The 18031-nt window shown below is 40.0% G+C and overlaps 1 protein-coding gene across 6 annotated transcripts; it reads left to right on the top strand.

Moving 5' to 3' along the window:
- The first annotated feature begins 2460 nt into the window (after positions 1-2460).
- On the top strand, positions 2461-17590 carry LOC116260284 (protein CHROMATIN REMODELING 4). 6 transcript variants are annotated; one of them, XM_031638507.2, is made up of 11 exons: positions 2461-3148; positions 6562-6792; positions 8208-8309; positions 8409-9200; positions 9351-9455; positions 9553-12186; positions 12938-13086; positions 13820-13934; positions 14280-14347; positions 14417-15059; positions 15141-17590. In XM_031638507.2, exons 1-11 carry the CDS (start codon positions 3131-3133, stop codon positions 17253-17255), a joined length of 6972 nt encoding a protein of 2323 aa, XP_031494367.1. In that variant the 5' UTR covers positions 2461-3130; the 3' UTR covers positions 17256-17590. The 6 variants fall into 6 exon arrangements, with proteins under 6 accessions (XP_031494367.1, XP_031494358.1, XP_031494378.1 ...); XM_031638498.2 differs by having other exon boundaries at positions 14277-14347; XM_031638518.2 differs by lacking the exon at positions 2461-3148 and adding an exon at positions 3175-3398 and having other exon boundaries at positions 14277-14347.
- The last annotated feature ends 441 nt before the right edge of the window (positions 17591-18031 follow it).

The following is an 18031-nucleotide window of genomic DNA, read 5'->3' as shown; positions in this document are numbered from 1 at the left end:
CAATCCGACACTTGCACCAGGTGTCAGTCATCTGCGGAGCCGCAAGCAGGTTCGTGTTGGGCTTTCATCGATGGAAAATGACAAGACCCTCAAACCAGATCTGACTCTTTGCGGCCCTCAGTCACTTGTGCTTACCTAACTTAAATTTCTGGCTCCGTCATTGGTCCGTCTACTTACAATGATGTCATATCTAGCTAGCTAGCTACTTGGTTTGGTGAGCTTTTGACCTGAATCAACCTCATATTTGAATTTTTGTTGCAAAACATCAAACTTATGGAGATCGTAAGAGGGTAAGCTAGCATTGAATGTCACATAAACAACTTCGATCGATTGTTGATTGGGACGCTTAAATGCTTGATCTTAACGATAAAACATGATCAAAACAACATGATTTAATCTGGTAGAGACTTTGAGCAAATCTGGGGCATGGATCATTTAGATCAGCGGCCAACTGCATGATTTGATCTGAGTAAGGCCCCCAAAAAAAAATTTGACGCGCAATAAAACGGACAAGCTTGTTTTTTTTTCTTTTTTTATAACTAAAATAAAATCAAATAGCCACGATTTTCTTCAAGAGCAGGCCGACGGTTCAACCTCTGAATTTGGGTAGGACCAACTGAATTCAAATTCAAAAAATACATGACGCAATTAAAAAAATTTATTTTTTTCATTGGCTGAGATGGAGCCATGGCCTAGGCGGCCCCCCCTCTCTAAAAAATCATATGTTGGTCTTCTCACTTGGACCATATTCTTTAATTGTTGAGTTGCTCTAAAACTAAAAGTAACCAGATTCGCATCATTAATGAGCCATATTAAAGTGAGGCAGTCCAAGTTCCTGTTTTTTCAGCAAATTGCATGTGGGAAGAAGTATTTTCTACTCAAAATCCAATTGGGCAACAGAAAATTACTTTTAACAGCAAGTAAAAAAAAAAAAAAAGGAATAGAAGAAGAAGCAGTAAATGAAGCCGTTAGCCCAGGCAGGAAACTTGGCGTTTGAGAGGAAAAGTTTACCCACGAAATTCAAAAAGCAATGACCGAAGCACGTTATATGCTTTAGGTTTAAAATGACCAAAATACCCTTAACTATGAAAAACAGAAAACTGAGACTGAAAAAATGTTTTTTATTATAAAGATAAAAAATCTCATAAAACTGCACAGCACAAGTCCCGTGTTAGCCCCCGAACACGGAGCCCGTTGGCGGAGAGAAATTTTGGGCAGGGAAATTGTTTCTGGGACTTGATGTCGTAAACGTGGTTGGTAAGAAGACTGAGCTTAAGAGGAGGGGGAAAAAATGGTGGACCCATTCTCCTAAGCATCTTTCTCGACGAGGGAAAGGTGTTTGCATTAATGCAACAGGAACACCTGTGTTTGCATCTGGTACTTTCCTCATTAAATGCCTCATGGGCTTCCAAGATTGTTAGGCCCCCACATGGCCCACCCTCTCCCCATTTTCTTATTGCGCCTCAATGTGGGAAAAAAAAGTCCGGGTTTGATCGACCTCAGTTCCTGTTAGAGCACATTTCCATGGATACGAGGTTTGATCTGGAATCACGGGACATGTTATTCAAACAAACATAGGATTTCAGTAACATGGATCTCAAATATCATCATCGCCACACTTACTAGCACTTCAGCTGAATCGAGCTTGGTGGTTGCTGCTAAATATCTTCTATTAAATATTAAAAAATCACAATAAAAATATTTTTTTTTTATCAAGTTTGAATCAAAGTTTCTATTTAGTTTAAATACAATATAATAGGTCGGCCTCAACGTCAATTTGATGTCAAATATGATATATTATACATATCCAATGAGATTCGTATACTATTTTTTGTACACTAAAGTTAGTCCAACATATAGACTTTTTTGAAAACGCTTTTTAAGGTGCAATCGAGGAAAGCGTTCCCTTCTAGATGGAAGGTTTGGTGCGTAAGATCTCCATAAGATGCTATGGTTCGGAGTCCACAAAATAATTTCTATCTCATCTGTTTTCCTAAATGCGTAAGAAAAATTCACTATCACAAACAGCGGCACTAAAAATGATCCGCCGCTTTTCACTTGACAAGCTGCAAGATATATGATGCGAAAGGTCAAGAAGAAAACAAAGCTAACCAGATGAGATCTTTTCCATTTTCTTTTTTTTTTAATGTTTAATGTTTATTTAGGCAAAAGATTTTCGTGTAAAACTTTTACAAAGTAACATCTTTTAAGGGGTCCTTTCACAATAAAAACATAGAGATTCATTGAATTTTTAATAGAAAACGACCCTTTATTAGTTTTGATTATATATATATATATATAAAAAGGACGAGAGAAAAGTTACGGCAGACACGCTGCACTGTGTTATAATATTTTTTTGGGCTTAAAATCTGTAAAAAGATGACCCGAATCCGATCCATTTGCAGCCTTAGAGACTTTAACAAGCAAGAAAGAAACCGACCGTCCGTTTCCTCCGAGCACCGTCGCGGGAGAGAGAGGGGGAGGCCATGGCCGGGAACGGGGAGTTATAAAAGGAAAGAGAGAAAAAAACAGGAAGAAGCAAGAGGAGGGAAAATTTGGCGGCAGACAAGGAGTCGTTCATTACGAGCGAGTCCTCTCCAGTCTCCACCACCGAAGAGAGAGAGAGAGAGAGAGAGGCAGTGGAAGAAGTCGTCTGCCTTCACACCTCCGCTTCTCCACCTCGATGATGGCGACGCATCGTCAATAGCGCCATCGCTATCTTTCCTGCCAACAATCCCTCCCCTCCCTCCGCCATCCGCGTCCTTCGGAATCTCCTCTTCTTCCGCCGCCTCCTACAGCGGCAGCGGCGGCGGCGGCGGTGGCTGCTGCTTCGATCGGCCGATGGACCGGAAATCTGCAAGATGAACTACCGAGAAAGAACAGACGCGCGCGTCCGTAGAGTGAGAGAGAAGCCGGCGATGGGGAGGAGCGAGAGTGGTGGCACGCACACATTTAAGCCCTTCCTCCTCTTCTTCTCTTCTTCCTCATTCCCCGAGGCGACGCCCCCACGAGGGTGCACGGTCCCTCTCCTTGACGCCACGTGGCGAGACTTGAGTGGCTTGCTGCCCCAAGCAACCCCAACTACAGCCTGCCATGTCAGTGTCCCCGATGGTTGTGTGTAGTCCTACAAATGCGCCGGATTCGTATCGTATGTGCTCTCTCTCTCTCATATTTATTTATATTCATCGATTTCACTCATTCGTTCGTTCGTTCCTTCGCTCATACTCTCCGCCTTTCTCCGCGCTTTTTGCTGCCCTACCTCCTGCCTTTTTCCTCAACCCTGAACCCCTCTTCCCCTCTGGGGGGCGCTCTGGTGTTGTTGGTTTTTGGCCTTCCGATCTCTCTTTCCCCTATTTCTCTCTCTGTTTTACTCACTGGAGCAAAAGGAGTCGAATGAGGTGAGCAATTTCTTTCTTGCCCAATTATTGTCTCGGTAGAATCCCTATTGCGTTAGGGTTTTTGGTTTCTTTTACTATTTCGTTTGCCGTCACTGTTTATTTGGCTTGGGCGAATCGTATGTGGCACACTTGTTTGTTGGCGAACTCCTGTTTGGTGTCTTTTCTCCGTAGGGTTTGGGTTCAGTGGTATGAGGTCTTTCAGTTATCTTGAGGACTTTGGTGCTTCCTTTTAGTTAACCTTGTTCGGCTCAGAAATGTACATCAACCTGTTCATTATACGATGCAAACTTGTAGAGCTTTTTGGTTTCTGATTGCTGGGTACTGTCTTAAATTTGCTTGTTCTGTCCGTAGCATGTGTAGAATGGATAGTTATATGGTGCTCGATTGTGAGATGATTTGTCCATCTTCCGGAAAAATCTTTAGGGGCTTGAACGTACGAGTAATGCGATTAGTTAATTTTCTGGCCTGCATGCGTTGGGACAGCCTAAGGGAGGGTGTTAATTAATTTAGTTAGCTCAGTCTTAATGTGATTCCTTCAGTGGGATGGGAGTATTCAGGTACTTTCTTGTTGCTTACTTCTTGTTATCTTGGTAGTTGGGCTTATTCTTAGGGATTGAGGAATCATATTTTTTGTGTATTATCAATCCTGTACAGCCATATGACATATTATATGTTTGTGTTCTTAATGCAATGTCCTCTATAGCATTAGATTGTTTGAATGCGAGGCCAATACATCTTAGTATGTTTCAAATGAAAAAAACTGTGTGGTTGCTTAAAGCAAAACTACATTGTGTGGACATGAGGTCAGTGCATCTAAGCTCTTAGCACATCATGTGGATATGAGGTTGATACACTGAGGAATTATAGACTTCCTTGGTATGCTGTTGAGTGAGTTCCTGCATGTTTCTGTTGTAATATGGTGGGTACTGCATAGATGTCATACATCTACTTTTGGTTGCATACTCTTCTCCATCTGGTTGAAGGTGCAGTTATAAGTTAGGCTATGTAATCTTGTAGCAAATTATTTCCTCTGAAGAGTAGATAGTCTGAAACTGGATAATTAAGATATCGGTGTTGTTTGCTTGGTGATTTCAATTTTCAAGGCTTCAATTTAGATCAAATGCACAACATAGCTGAATGTCTCACTCGCTACATGGAAAACATTCTTTTTCATCTGGAATCTTCAGTCTCTAATGACTTTTTGTTCTCTTCTTCCTTCAATTTTACTAATTGTAAGGGAACAACATGAGTGAACTATTAGCATCTTCTAGTTACAAACTTAGTTAGATTTAGATGGCAAGATATGCGAAAATGGCTCTCTCTGTCACCCTCTTAAAGAATACTTTTCAAATTTCATGATTAATTAATGGCAACCTCACTCTAATGGCAAAGTTTGTAGACTGTATGCACAATGCATGTGGATGCAATTTGTATAGCTCTGTTCATAATTGCAAACTGACTGCTCCCAGTATAGCTTGTTAAGATTTAAAAGTGTAAGAAGTGATACAACATCAATCATGGACTTGGCATTGGGTAAAGCATAGATGATAGAACCCATGATTTTCATGTTACAATTCCATGCTATATCCATGTTTGTTGCTAATTGTCTACTTGGTTTAACCAAGTATTTTTGTGATTAGAAGAACGTGTCCATGAGACCATGGAAAGATGTCTTAGCAACTAAGAAATGATGATAAAATACTACAGATAAGAACTGGAACGGAGATGCATATGTAAAAGTTGAGAGGATATGGCTACAGGCAGATTTGCTAGAGGGAATGATTCAGCTCAAATATTCCACAAACTCGATGAAATCACAAATATTCTACATATTATGTCAATGAAGAACTCATTCAAAACTATTGTACTAACCTATTGCACAAACTGAAACTAGAAACAATATGTTGGAGAAAAAGAAATCAGAAATAATATATTACACAAACTGAAATAATGAATAAACTAAAATCTTGTTGACACAAGAAATATGTGTTTGAGAAAAAGGAGGCAATAGTAATCCAAGATAAGACTTGTAACTCATAAAAAAACTTGTTGAAATTGGAAATGGTTGAATGAAGTCCTAACAAACATTTTAAGTAAGAAAAGTAAAGAAAAGAGGAAAAGGAAAAAAAAACATCACATACCTATGTAGGTGCCAGTTGCCAGAGGTAGCTAGTAGTCATTGGAGGCTGGTGTTGGTGGAGGAGAGGGAAGAAGAGGTGTTAAGAGAGTTTAGGGTTTGGAGACTGGAAGCTTGAAAGGTTGTGAAAGTGGGTCAGATCCATCAGATTTGGATTTGACCCTGATCCAGACCTAGGCATGCCAGGTAGGTGTACCTGTGTCCCCATATCATTAGTTTCTTGAAAAAAGAAACTGAATTGCTTGAAGCCACACATTATGAACTCATAATGTTACAAAGCTTGGAGGTAGATAATGCTTTGTCACTCTCCTTTCTTTCCATAGTCTCCTGCTTCTGTTAATTTCTCATACTCAAGTTTTTACCTTGTATGCCATCACATTGTGATGATTCATATGCTTCCTGTTTATTTGCTACATCTTTGGGTAGTGTTGTCTTTTTCTTCTCTCTTCCTCTTATTGAAGGATGGGGTTGACGTTCGTCATTGACATATGCTTATTCAACTTGGCTTCACTGCCCATATCACTGGTGATTGGGGATCTTCTATTCAGTTGATTTTAGTCATGCCATTATCTTCTTTGGTGGTGTTTGATGGCAAGAAATCTTTTTAACAAAATATTCTCTCTTGCATACAACAGGAAGTGCTTCTCAAGAAACAAGGTTGGACCCTCTTAGGGTTAGCTCTTTTCCCCTTTTCTTTGCCTTCACAAATAACATGAGTGAGATTTTTCCAAAAATTTTCGCTCGTTTGATTTGAGGGTATACCCAATGAGTGGAATTTCATTCCAAGGTTATCAAACACCCCGTTAAAGGCTTTCTGATGTTCCGTAGCTTGTTATGCACATGCCTTTTTTTTATCACTGTAGTATGGTATTCAATTAAATAATTTCTTCTGCACCTCTTTACTCTATATGGGACATGATGCAGACAAAATTGGTTCAGCAGCCCTGTGCTATTCTGTAGTTTAGTATTTGCATTCACGAAAGTCCTTCATTTAACCATTCCAATGGTTCTTTTATTGTTATGTAGGCAAAGTTTTGCAGTATGAAGGATAATGCTTCTCCATTGGATAAATTAATTGATGGAAGATGGGTCCGGAAGCGTAAAAGGAAACATGTTTCTTCTTCATCTGATGTTATTAAAGGAAAAGGTGTTGGCACTAGTTTTGTTTCTGTAAGAAATACTCCTAATGCAAAACGGGGAACTAACGGTGAAAATAGTATCTCAAGATATGGTCAAAAGAAGAAAGGAAATGATGGGGTCAGTTGTTTTTGTTGTTTCCTATTTTCAGTTTTATTCCTTTCCCTTTCTTCTACAATCTATATTGGCACATTTCTGTTATAGTGTTTTAATCTGAAAACAAATTCATCAAACATTCTTTTCCATCTCTGGATTCGGAAATGCTCCTCTATTGGATGAATTAATTGATGGAAGCTGAGATTGGAAGCATAGAAACAAACATGCTTCTTCTTCATCTGATGTTACTTAAGGAAAAGGTGCTGGAGCTAGTTTTGTTTCTGTAAGAAATTACTCATAATGCAATGTGCAACTAATGGTGAAAACAGTATCTCAAGCTAGATGCCCAGAAGAAGAAATGAAATGATGGGATCGGTTGGTCTTGTTGCTTCATATTGTTTGTAATTGTAGTCTTATTTCTTTCCCATTATTAAATATGCAATTACTTGTAGAATCCATGTTATCACATTTTCTGCTATGGTGTCCTACCCTGAAAACAAATCCGTTAAGCACTCTTTTCCTTTTTTTGGTTCACTAAATGAGTCTCCTGAGACTTGAGTGCTGCATCTTCAGTGGTGAATCTGTATCATGGGTTCAGAACACAATCTGGGCAAAATTGGTATCTTAGGGATGTCTTGAAAGTGATGTCCTTTTTATTGAACTGAAAGGCTTGAAGACTTTTCCCAACTTCTAATTTCAGTTTGTCATACCTGACTTGAAGCATGATTTAGCATACTGCCATTAGTTTTACCATCTTGATGCTATATATATATATATATATATATATATATATATATATGTGGTATATACTATATACCTATTCTGTATGCATACCACAAAACCTTTATGTATCTGTACAATGTACATGTACTGATGTGCATATGCAGGGGCGGAGCCAGGATTTTTTTCAGGGGCGGGCCAAACAATTCGCGGGTCGGGCCAAAAGGAGCGACGGGTAGGGCCAAGAGGAGCGACGGGCCGGGCCAAACTTAAAAAAATTGATTTTTTCAATATATTTTTTTTTTCCCTGCACTCACCCGGGCCATGGCCAGGGCGGGCCCCCCCCTCCCTCCGCCCCTGTGCATATGCATCTTATAGTTTTATCATCTTATTATGTTCATTCGAATGTCAAAACAAATGGAGGCAAAAAAGCTTCCTCCATTTGGAGTTTTTTTTTTTTTTTCTTTTTTAAACTTCTGTATTCTACCTACCAGTTCAAGGCGGTTTTCCTTTGATGGCTTTCAGTACATTCTGATTTGCATATGTTTGTGGTACTTCAATTTCTTGAGCAGAGTTATATTTACAGATATTTCATGTCTGTGTGCAAGTGCTAAATAAGATATGTGCATGCATGTGTGAGAGCGTAGCTTTGTATTTGTTGAACTATCAAAGGTTAACAATATCTCATTTGTCCTCTCTGCTGGCATTTGGTGCTGCAGTATTACTTCGAATGTGTCGTGTGTGATCTTGGTGGCAGTTTACTATGTTGTGATAGTTGCCCTCGAACTTATCATCTTCAATGCCTTAGCCCCCCTCTCAAGGTATACATTGGATGTTCATGAGGTTACTTTTTGATTAAACCTTCAGAGTACAACCAAATAATTCAATTTTTCATTTCTCTTTTTTCCCTTTTCCTTCAGCGAACGCCTCCTGGTAAGTGGCAGTGCCCATCCTGTCTCAATCAGATGGAATCTGCTAATGTTACAAGCATATCAGAGAAAGTACCAAGGCATGAAAAATCTAAGAAAATTGTGGAGAAGCCAAAAACTGCCTCAAAGCCATTTTGCTCTTCAGTCAAACTGCTACGGAAGATGCAAAGCTTCATTCCTGGAAAGAGTAGATCATCTAACAGAGGGAAGCCAACTTCTCCTCGTGTTATTGTGCCTTCTGAAATGAATTCTGGTTTTCACGAAATTGAAAGTTCTACAAATGCTGCAACAGGGTCCTTACTGTTGGATGGATCAAGGGAATGCATCAGTCATGGTGCTGATACAGATGTTGTTAAGAAAATCCTTGCTTCTGAGTCACATGATCAGGCAACAGTGCAGATGATTTCTCCATCGAAGGAGGTAGATTCATCTCTTAAGAAGAGTATGGAGCCAAAGGATGATACTTCTGAAAGGCGGACTTTATTGCAAAGCAGCAATGGAACTTCAAAAAGGAAAATCACTTTATTATCACCACATACATCTGGTCAAAAATCAGGAAAAAAGAGGCAAAAGGCTGATGGAAGAGATGACACAAAGAAATCTAAGGACAGAAACAAAAAGAAATTAATCAATTGTGTCAAATGTGGCTCCAAGTTAAAGAAAAAGTTTTCTGATAAAGATGTATTCTGCACAAACTGTGGTTCTACTGTTCACAGAAAGATTAACACACTAGGACAAGATGACTCTCAAATGCTTCACTTGGTTGACAAGCAACAGAATGAGGTACCATTAGTGTATGCAACATCTTTCCATGCACAGACACCAGGAGTGAATTCTTAGTGAAACCCTGTTTTATTAAACAAATATGTGCAGTTTCTTTGACCAAACTGATTACTTCCTAATTTTAGGTAATGTCTCTGATTTTGGTTGCAGCAAGTTCTTGAGGAGAAAGTGCACTCATCTCATGCTGTTGTTGACAGGAGCAAGGATATGCTTAAGCTAAAAGACAACGACTGTGATCCACATGCAGCCCAACAAGTACATGCCTACTACACTAATAGGCTGCTAAATTGCCTGTTTCAAGTGTTTTATGTTATATTTTAGTCTTTTTACTGATTGTCTTAGACATTTACAGGTTGACCGAATACTTGGTCGTAGACTGCAAAACGATTCTATATCTTCACCATCTAACATTCCAGAGGCTACTCCGGAATTGCCCTCCAATGCCCATCAACATAATTCCTTGATGGTAGGAGTTGAACATGCTTCTCATACAAAAAAGGAAGATGACAATAATTTAGATGAGAAGAGTACTCCTTATGTGAATACTAGTGAACAAAGTGGTGAAAAATATGCTATAAGTGAAGATGTGAATGCAGCTACTAGCACAGGAGAAGTTGAAAAATTTAGCAAACCAGCACCAATGGAACGCTTTGATCATGAAAGGAAATCACATAATGCTGAAAGCAGCAACAGTAAACTTCCTGAGGTTAATGATGCTCATATACCTATAGACCCATCTGACATTGATACTGTAACAAATCCTACAGCAGGAATCCTTAATCTGGACGTGATTCCGCCTGAGAGTCCATCCTTAAACAAGAACCTTTCTCCATATGAATTTTTGGTCAAGTGGGTGGGCAAGTCCCATATTCACAACAGTTGGGTTTCTGAACCACAGCTGAAAGTTCTAGCAAAGAGAAAGTTAGACAATTTCAAAGCAAAGTATGGCAATGCAATTATAAACATTTGCCAAGAACAGTGGATACATCCACAGCGGATTATTGGTCTCCGTAAATTTAATGGCGATAAAAAGGAAGTTTTAGTTAAGTGGTGTGGTCTTCCTTATGATGAATGTACTTGGGAGACCCTTGAAGAATCTGCCATTGCAAATGCTGCTCATCTTGTCACCAAGTTTGAGAAACATGAAACTGGAACAGTGGCTGTGGATGCTACAGACGATGATTTTCAGAAAGTGAAAGTTAAACATGAACTGGGTGAAATTGCCTGCCTTGATGAACAGCCCAAGGAGCTCAAAGGTGGTTCTCTGTTTCCACACCAGTTAGAGGCATTAAACTGGCTGCGAAAATGCTGGCATAAGTCAAAAAACGTGATCCTTGCTGATGAAATGGGACTGGGAAAAACTGTATCTGCTTGTGCTTTCATTTCATCATTGTACATGGAATTTAAAGTAAATTTACCCTGTTTGGTATTGGTACCTCTATCCACCATGCCCAACTGGATGGCTGAATTTGCATCATGGGCTCCTCATTTGAATGTTGTAGAATATCATGGTAGTGCAAAGGCAAGGGCGATCATTCGGCAGCATGAATGGCATGCCAGCTACCCTGATATGCCTCAGAAGAGAACAAAGAAACACAAGTTTAATGTCATATTGACAACCTATGAAATGGTTATTGCTGACTCAAATCATCTTCGTGGCGTGCCTTGGGAGGTACTTGTGGTTGATGAGGGACATCGTCTGAAGAACTCTGGAAGTAAACTCTTCAGTTTGCTCAATATGTTTTCTTTCCAGCACCGCGTGCTTTTGACAGGGACACCTTTGCAGAACAACCTTGGTGAACTTTATAATCTGCTGAATTTCTTGCAGCCAGCCTCATTTCCTTCCTTGTTATCATTTGAGCAGAAATTTAACGATCTTACCTCTGCTGAAAAAGTAGAAGAGTTGAAAAAGCTTGTTGCACCACACATGCTTCGGAGACTCAAGAAAGATGCTATGCAAAACATACCACCTAAGACTGAGCGCATGGTTCCAGTTGAGTTGTCATCCATCCAAGCGGAATACTATCGTGCAATGCTGACAAAAAACTATCAAATCTTACGCAATATTGGTAAAGGAGGGTACCAGCAGTCAATGTTGAATATTGTTATGCAGCTGCGCAAGATCTGCAATCATCCATATCTCATCCCTGGAACTGAACCTGATTCAGGGTCTGTGGAATTCCTGCAAGAAATGCGTATTAAGGCCTCAGCAAAGTTGACTCTATTGCATTCTATGCTCAAGATATTAAAGAAGCAGGGCCATCGTGTGCTTATTTTTTCACAAATGACGAGACTTCTTGATATCCTTGAAGATTATCTGACTGTTGAATATGGGTCTGCATCATTTGAAAGAGTTGATGGATCTGTATCTGTTGCTGAACGTCAAGCATCAATTGCACGATTTAACCAAGATAAAGATCGTTTTGTATTCCTTCTATCTACTCGATCATGTGGCCTTGGCATTAACCTGGCTACTGCAGATACGGTGATTATTTATGATTCTGATTTCAATCCACATGCTGATATTCAAGCAATGAATCGAGCCCATCGAATAGGCCAATCCAATAGGCTTCTTGTATATAGACTCGTTGTTCGTGCTAGCGTTGAGGAGCGTATCCTGCAACTAGCAAAGAAGAAGCTGATGCTTGATCAACTTTTTGTTAATAAGGCAGAATCTCAGAAAGAAGTGGAAGACATTCTTCGATGGGGAACTGAAGAACTATTCAATGATTCTGGTGAGCCTGTAGCCAAGGTTTCAGCAGAGAATTCTGGTAAAGCAGATGTTTTAACAGTACCGGAGACCAAGCACAGGAAGAAGGTTGGTGGTTTAGGAGATGTGTACAGGGACAGATGCACCGATGGCTATACAAGGACAATATGGGATGAAAATGCAATTCTAAAGTTGCTAGATCGTTCCAATATTGATACAGTGACTGATGGACATGCAGAAGCAGAAACAGAATGTGAAATGCTGGGTTCAGTAAAGGTTGCTTTGCTAGTTTGCTTGCACTACTATTGCTATATGGGCATTTTTATCCAGACTTCATGAAGGGTCCAAATGTGTCAATGTCATGCATTGCCGTCTCACTTGTGAATCATATTTTTAGTTGATTCTTGCTTTTACCTTTTGTCAACTGCACCACCGACTAATTGAAGTTTAAAAGTAAATAAGCAAATGGTAAATCCAAATTTTTATTCTGAGCCAAGTTCTTTTTGATGGTAAAGCCGTAAAGGATATAATCTTATCATTTCTACCATTATCATTCCAGATCACTATCTATCTAGCTCTATGGCTTTATATAATTGAATGCTCTACATTGCATTATAAAACATAGTAGGAGTATGAACTGCTTGTCCACCCCTCATTGTCTCAAACGGATGATGTCTCACCAATGAGACATTTAATTGCCTTGTTTTTGGTGATTTACAGTTGTTTTGGTTGTTCTTGAAGTGTAATTTTGCTAGATACTTCACCTGTAAGAGAGTGAAGAGCGTTGTGATAGGCTGACTGAGTTTTGATCCTTTCTTTTCAGAAAATTATTAAGTAATCATGTGGATCTATCATGCAAGTGTATTTTTTTCAAGTGATTGGATTGATGTTTCTTCTTTTCCACTGTTCTTGCCCTCTATCTTGGAACATTGCAAATAGGAACTTTCTTGTTTTTGATGCCTGATGGAGTCATAGGCTGGTTAATTTGGTAATATGTTTCATTGACACTACTGTTGTTTTCTGGCAGTCAGTGGACTGGAATGAACATGAACAAAGCGAACAAGATGGCTCATATATTCCTGGTATAGGGGGAGAGGGCTGTGAGCAGGGTTCTGAAAAGAAGTTAGACCCTGTAACTGCTGATGACAATGAGTGGGACCGCCTTCTGAAAGAGAGGTGACCTATTGTATCTGTTGGTGCTCTCTAAATATGATACTTTTTTGGACTTCTAGGTTACTATAATGTGATGACGCTTAACAGTTGCTAAGGTTGATTCGATTATTGAATCTTGTGACGTTTTGCCTTTTCTTTTTGTTATCCTTTATTCCTTGAATTATAGATTTATAAAACAAAGTTTTAAATCAGAGTGTGGTTGTGCCACGTTCAGGTATAATTTTGATGATACAGAAACAGGAACAGAAAAAAAGTAATGCTCAAGGATTAAACCATGTTGTCATCAGATGATTTGGTGACAACTATCCAAATTTCAATCTCAACAGTTTGTGGAAAATCAATGTTCATGGTCTCTGTCATTAGTGCTAACAGTTTCCTAGACATTTTAGATACACATCGGAGCCCACACATCTGTTTTGAGACTTTTGACAGTTTCAACTGTTATTGCTGCTGCTTTCCACCATGCCTGCAATATATTATCATATCATCTATGTCCTCAGTTGTCTGCCACTTCCATATTAATCACTACAATTAGTAGCATTGATGATGCAATCAATTTTCGTCTGCACCTGTCTCTTCCTGCCTCAAGTTACTATATCTAGGACATATAAACGTGCATAACTTGCATTAAAATGATTGGAAGTGAACTTGGCTAAAATAGATTCAGATGGTTTGGATGTCCTATTGCAATATTTGTTTTTCCCTTTCAGTATAATCTTTTTGTTATGTACTTTAGATGGGAGAAATATCAAAGTGAAGAGGAAGCAGCTCTTGGTCGTGGAAAGCGCTTGAGAAAGGCAATATCATATAAGGAAGCTTTTGCTGTGGTCTCTAATGATGCCTTGAGTGAGGTACTCCAACAGTGGGTTGACTTAAGCAGTGCAACTTTCCTATTTTAGCCAATGCCTTTTCCTTGTCTTAAGTTTCAGATTGTATGCAATGTCATTTGTGTGCATTCACAACTAGTCTTTTTAAGTGTCATCTATGTTAAAACTGTCATGATAAGAATAGCCTGTAATCATCACATCAAATCTTTGAAAGTGCAAATTTCTCAATTCTTTTCATAGTGTCACTAATTTTTTGACCTTTTTAAGCTTCAGTTTTGATCCTTAGTAGCTATTCTGGAGAAGTAAAACATTGTTGCTAACTGCTGGAAGGTGATTTGTTTGGTCTTGTCATGATCTTTGTTAAAGCAGAGCAGTAAGGAAGATGAGGAAGTGGAATTTGAATATACACCGGCTGGTCGAGCCCTGAAAGAAAAATTGTAAGTTTGAAATTTATGAAATTTAATGGCCGAGTGCTAGTTCTCACATTTTTCTTTTCACTTCAACAGTACCAAGCTTAGAGCTAGACAGAAGGAACGGCTTGCTCAGAGAAATTCCTATTCAGTGGATTCACATGAACAAGTCCCTCTGCCAAATTTTGGTGACACAACTAAATCAGGGATGAATCTGCAACTTGATCCGGGAAAGGCAGTTACAGGCTCTGCCCCTGTGTTAACTGATCATATGATCCCTGGTGTACATATAGATGGGAACCGAATCTTGGCACACCTTGGTGAGCTTTCGATGAGGCATGATCACTGTGTGGGTTCACAAAGCTCTCTCCTTGATCTTTCTATGAAGCCTTCTGTCTCTTTTCCTCCTGTGGATGTCTACAGTTCTTTACATGGAAAATTATCTCTTCCCTCTGGCAAGTTATTTCCGTTTTATGGGACGGTTTGTGGGAGTAAAGACCTGGGACATGCTCTGTCTCAAAGTGATGTAGCAATCTCAAATCCATCTCAGTCTAATTGCAAGAATGGGAAGCTAGAATTTCCATTTGAACTTGCAGTTAGCAGTCAATCAGTTGATATGCACCATCACAAGTTCGATGCTGTAACTGATATGGGTGATGAAACAGTCTTGAGGGAGATATCTTCCCAGGATTTGCAGCAGAATAGCAATGTAGGAAGCCGGAGGTTACCATTTAGTGCGGTATGTTACATGGCACCTCTTTCTCTCTCTCTCTCTCTCATTTTTCTCTCATTGATTTGACCATTTGTGTATTACTTGCAGATCTCTCTTCCTGATATAAACTTGCAGAGACATCGTGGTCATGAAGATCATGGCACTCCTTATTTGAAACTTCCAGATGGCATGATGCTTCCAGATTTGTTTTTCCAGGGAAAAAACCGACTTAAAATGGCACTACCAACGATGAACCCTTCATCACTTTCTCACCTCTGCCCAAACTTATCCTTGGGCATACCTAATGAAGTGGCCAGTGAATCTGTTGAAGATATGAGTACAGTATCACCATTATCAACTCTCAGGAGACCAAAGCATTCCAGAGAAGCAAAAGAGGATGAGCGAGGCATGCTAACCTTGGGACAGATTCCATCTGCTTATCCATCATATCAGCAGACTCACAAGGTCTTCGATGAGATCTTCACAAGAAATGGTTCAAATATGTCTCGCAAGTTCAAGAAAAGACATTCAAGATCCTGGTCAGAGGATGAGCTTGATGCCCTTTGGGTAGGTGTGCGTAGATATGGAAAAGGAAATTGGGATTCCATGCTGAGAGACTCCAAATTAAGATTCTCTAAGCATCGGATTCCTGAGGAGCTCTCTGAAAGGTGGGAAGAAGAACAGCTCAAAATTTTGGATGGGGTTAATTTTCCATCACAGGAAATTGAACAGCCAGAATCTTTTCCTGGTATTTCAGATGCAATGATGACACGGGCTTTGCTGGGCAGCAGATTTTCACCTTTAGGGCCAGGCCCATGTATGCTTCCTAAATTTCATGCTCATTTGACAGACATGAAACTAGGACAGGGTGATTCAGTTGCAGGACCTTCTAACATTGATTATGCCGACCATCCCCCAATCAACTTGGAAAGGCATCACTCGCCAATTCCACAAATAAAATCTGGTAGACAAAGAGCAGCTTCTGTTGTTGGTTCCGTCACAGGGCATTTTGACAGGTCTGGCAAGTTGATTCCGGAGGAGCCCCTCCCACCTAATCCTTTGGCAAGCACCTTCTTTGGGTCTCTCCCACCTTTCAATATGTGGAATGCAACTGTCGGTTTGGATTTGCCGAACAAGAAAGGGGAAGAGCATATATCAAAGTATCTTAAATTGCCGTCTTTTCTAAACAAGTCTCTTAATGCTTTGCATGATCTGCACAAGCTTCTCCCCACGGAAACTGATCACAGGCCAAAGTCGTTTGGTTTACTGAAAGATACTGCTACAAGCAGTTCTACTCCAAACAACTTGCCTCATTGGCTTAGGGAGGCGGTTAATTTGCCTAAAAGAAGAATGGAGCCTGAGTTGCCTCCTGCTGTTTCTGCGATTGCACATTCTGTGCGTGTACTGTATGGGGATAAGAGTGTAATCCCTTCATTTACTAATCCAGGTCCTCCTCCCTTCCCACCAAGGGATCCTAGGAGACGTCTTAAAAAGAGAAGACGATTGGGCAAGATCTCTGCTCGTGTGCGAGGCCTTGTGGCTGAAAGTTTTGAAAGCAATGCAGTTGCAGAAAAGATGCCTGCTAGCTCCTTGAAGCTCGCCTTTTCTGATCCAGTTTCAATTCCAGCGGGAACTTCTGCTTGCACATCAGCTCCTTGGATTGATACAAACCTCAGTCTTCCGACCTTAAACTTGACGCCAGCTTCACCATTGCCACCAGTGCACCAGAAGTCATCCATGAAAACAACCATCTGTCCGTCTCCCGAGGTGCTTCACCTTGTGGCCTCATGCGCTGCTCCTGGTCCCCGTTTATTTCCTGCACTTGATGAACCAATCACAAGCTCTAGGAGAAGTGAGCTGCCAACTGTGCTTAATGAACCGGGTACAAGTTATCTGAATGAGCTCCCAGCCACATCTAGGTACGAGAACATATGGGAAAGCACAGTTGTGGAGAGACATGATCAGGACCATGGCAAAGCCGTTGGAGGCACTAGCAGTGTGAGTTATAAGCATCTGAAGCTTACTGAGGATGACAGGGGCTCACCTGGTTTGGCTAGGCGTAGAGGAAAACACGTCAAATGCGAGGAGCACGACAGTGACAGTGTGAACTCAAGGAAAAGTCACTCCGACCTACGTGCGCCTGATGTGGAACTGGATTCAACGCAGGCATCATCAGAGGAGACTCTCTCTGACGATGGCAAAAGCGGCAAAAGCGAATTCTAGTGTACATGTAACCAATTCTTTTTTCTTTTTTCATACACATCCATTTTTTCAAAGGATGAAGCATGTTACCGTTACCATGACATTGTTAGCATTAATGCTTCTACATATTGTAAAGCCCCTTTATTGTCTGATAAATATATCGCCTCAAAGTGGAAAAGAAACGTAGTTACCCAGGTCATTTTTAGATCTTTATTCTGCACTAGAAACCACATGTAAATGGATAGAATCAGAGCTAGAATGCCTGAGCTATCCTGTTCCGGAAACTGATAGGCTATCTCCAATTTTCAACTTACTAAACTTGCGGCAATCCTTAATAACAATGCAATTTTTGGTCAGAGATGTTGGCAGTCGATGTAAAGGAGCATCTCGTAAACAATGTGTCAGAAAACAACTTTATGCATAAAAAACCAGGGATGCGTTGCATATTTAAAACTGAAAGTTTTTATAAAAAAGGCACCACCTCTTGGTAGTGTTGAGAGAATCTGCTTTCATTTGAAATTCTTTTCATTTTACTGCCTCTTTTATAGGCAATTAAAGGGCCTGAGTCTGTTAAAAGCAAGAAATTCAAGCCTAAGCTGTCGTACTATTGGAAAATTCTCTTTCAAAATTTATACCTAGGCTGGTGCTTTTTTTTTTTTATTAAGATAACTAATTAATAAAACAAGGCCATGGGAATTCATTAGGACATGTAGATGTAGTTCTTCTAAATATTTTTATAACTTGCCAAGCAAATCAAGCCGAAGAGTCACTTCAGAAGAAGCCCCTACGAAAGCTAA

Source organism: Nymphaea colorata, chromosome 1 (assembly GCF_008831285.2).
Source record: "Nymphaea colorata isolate Beijing-Zhang1983 chromosome 1, ASM883128v2, whole genome shotgun sequence".
Lineage (NCBI taxonomy): Eukaryota > Viridiplantae > Streptophyta > Magnoliopsida > Nymphaeales > Nymphaeaceae > Nymphaea > Nymphaea colorata.
The sequence above is the reverse complement of the archived record's forward strand: the minus strand, read 5'-3'. Positions and strand labels throughout refer to the sequence as shown.

What these genes read in the sequence shown, in the direction of transcription:
- LOC116260284 (XM_031638498.2), top strand. An exon ending in TTGACAAGCAACAGAATGAG is followed by an intron (nt 9,201 to 9,350) that starts GTACCATTAGTG and finishes TTTTGGTTGCAG; the next exon opens with CAAGTTCTTGAGGAGAAAGT. An exon ending in ATCCACATGCAGCCCAACAA is followed by an intron (nt 9,456 to 9,552) that starts GTACATGCCTAC and finishes AGACATTTACAG; the next exon opens with GTTGACCGAATACTTGGTCG.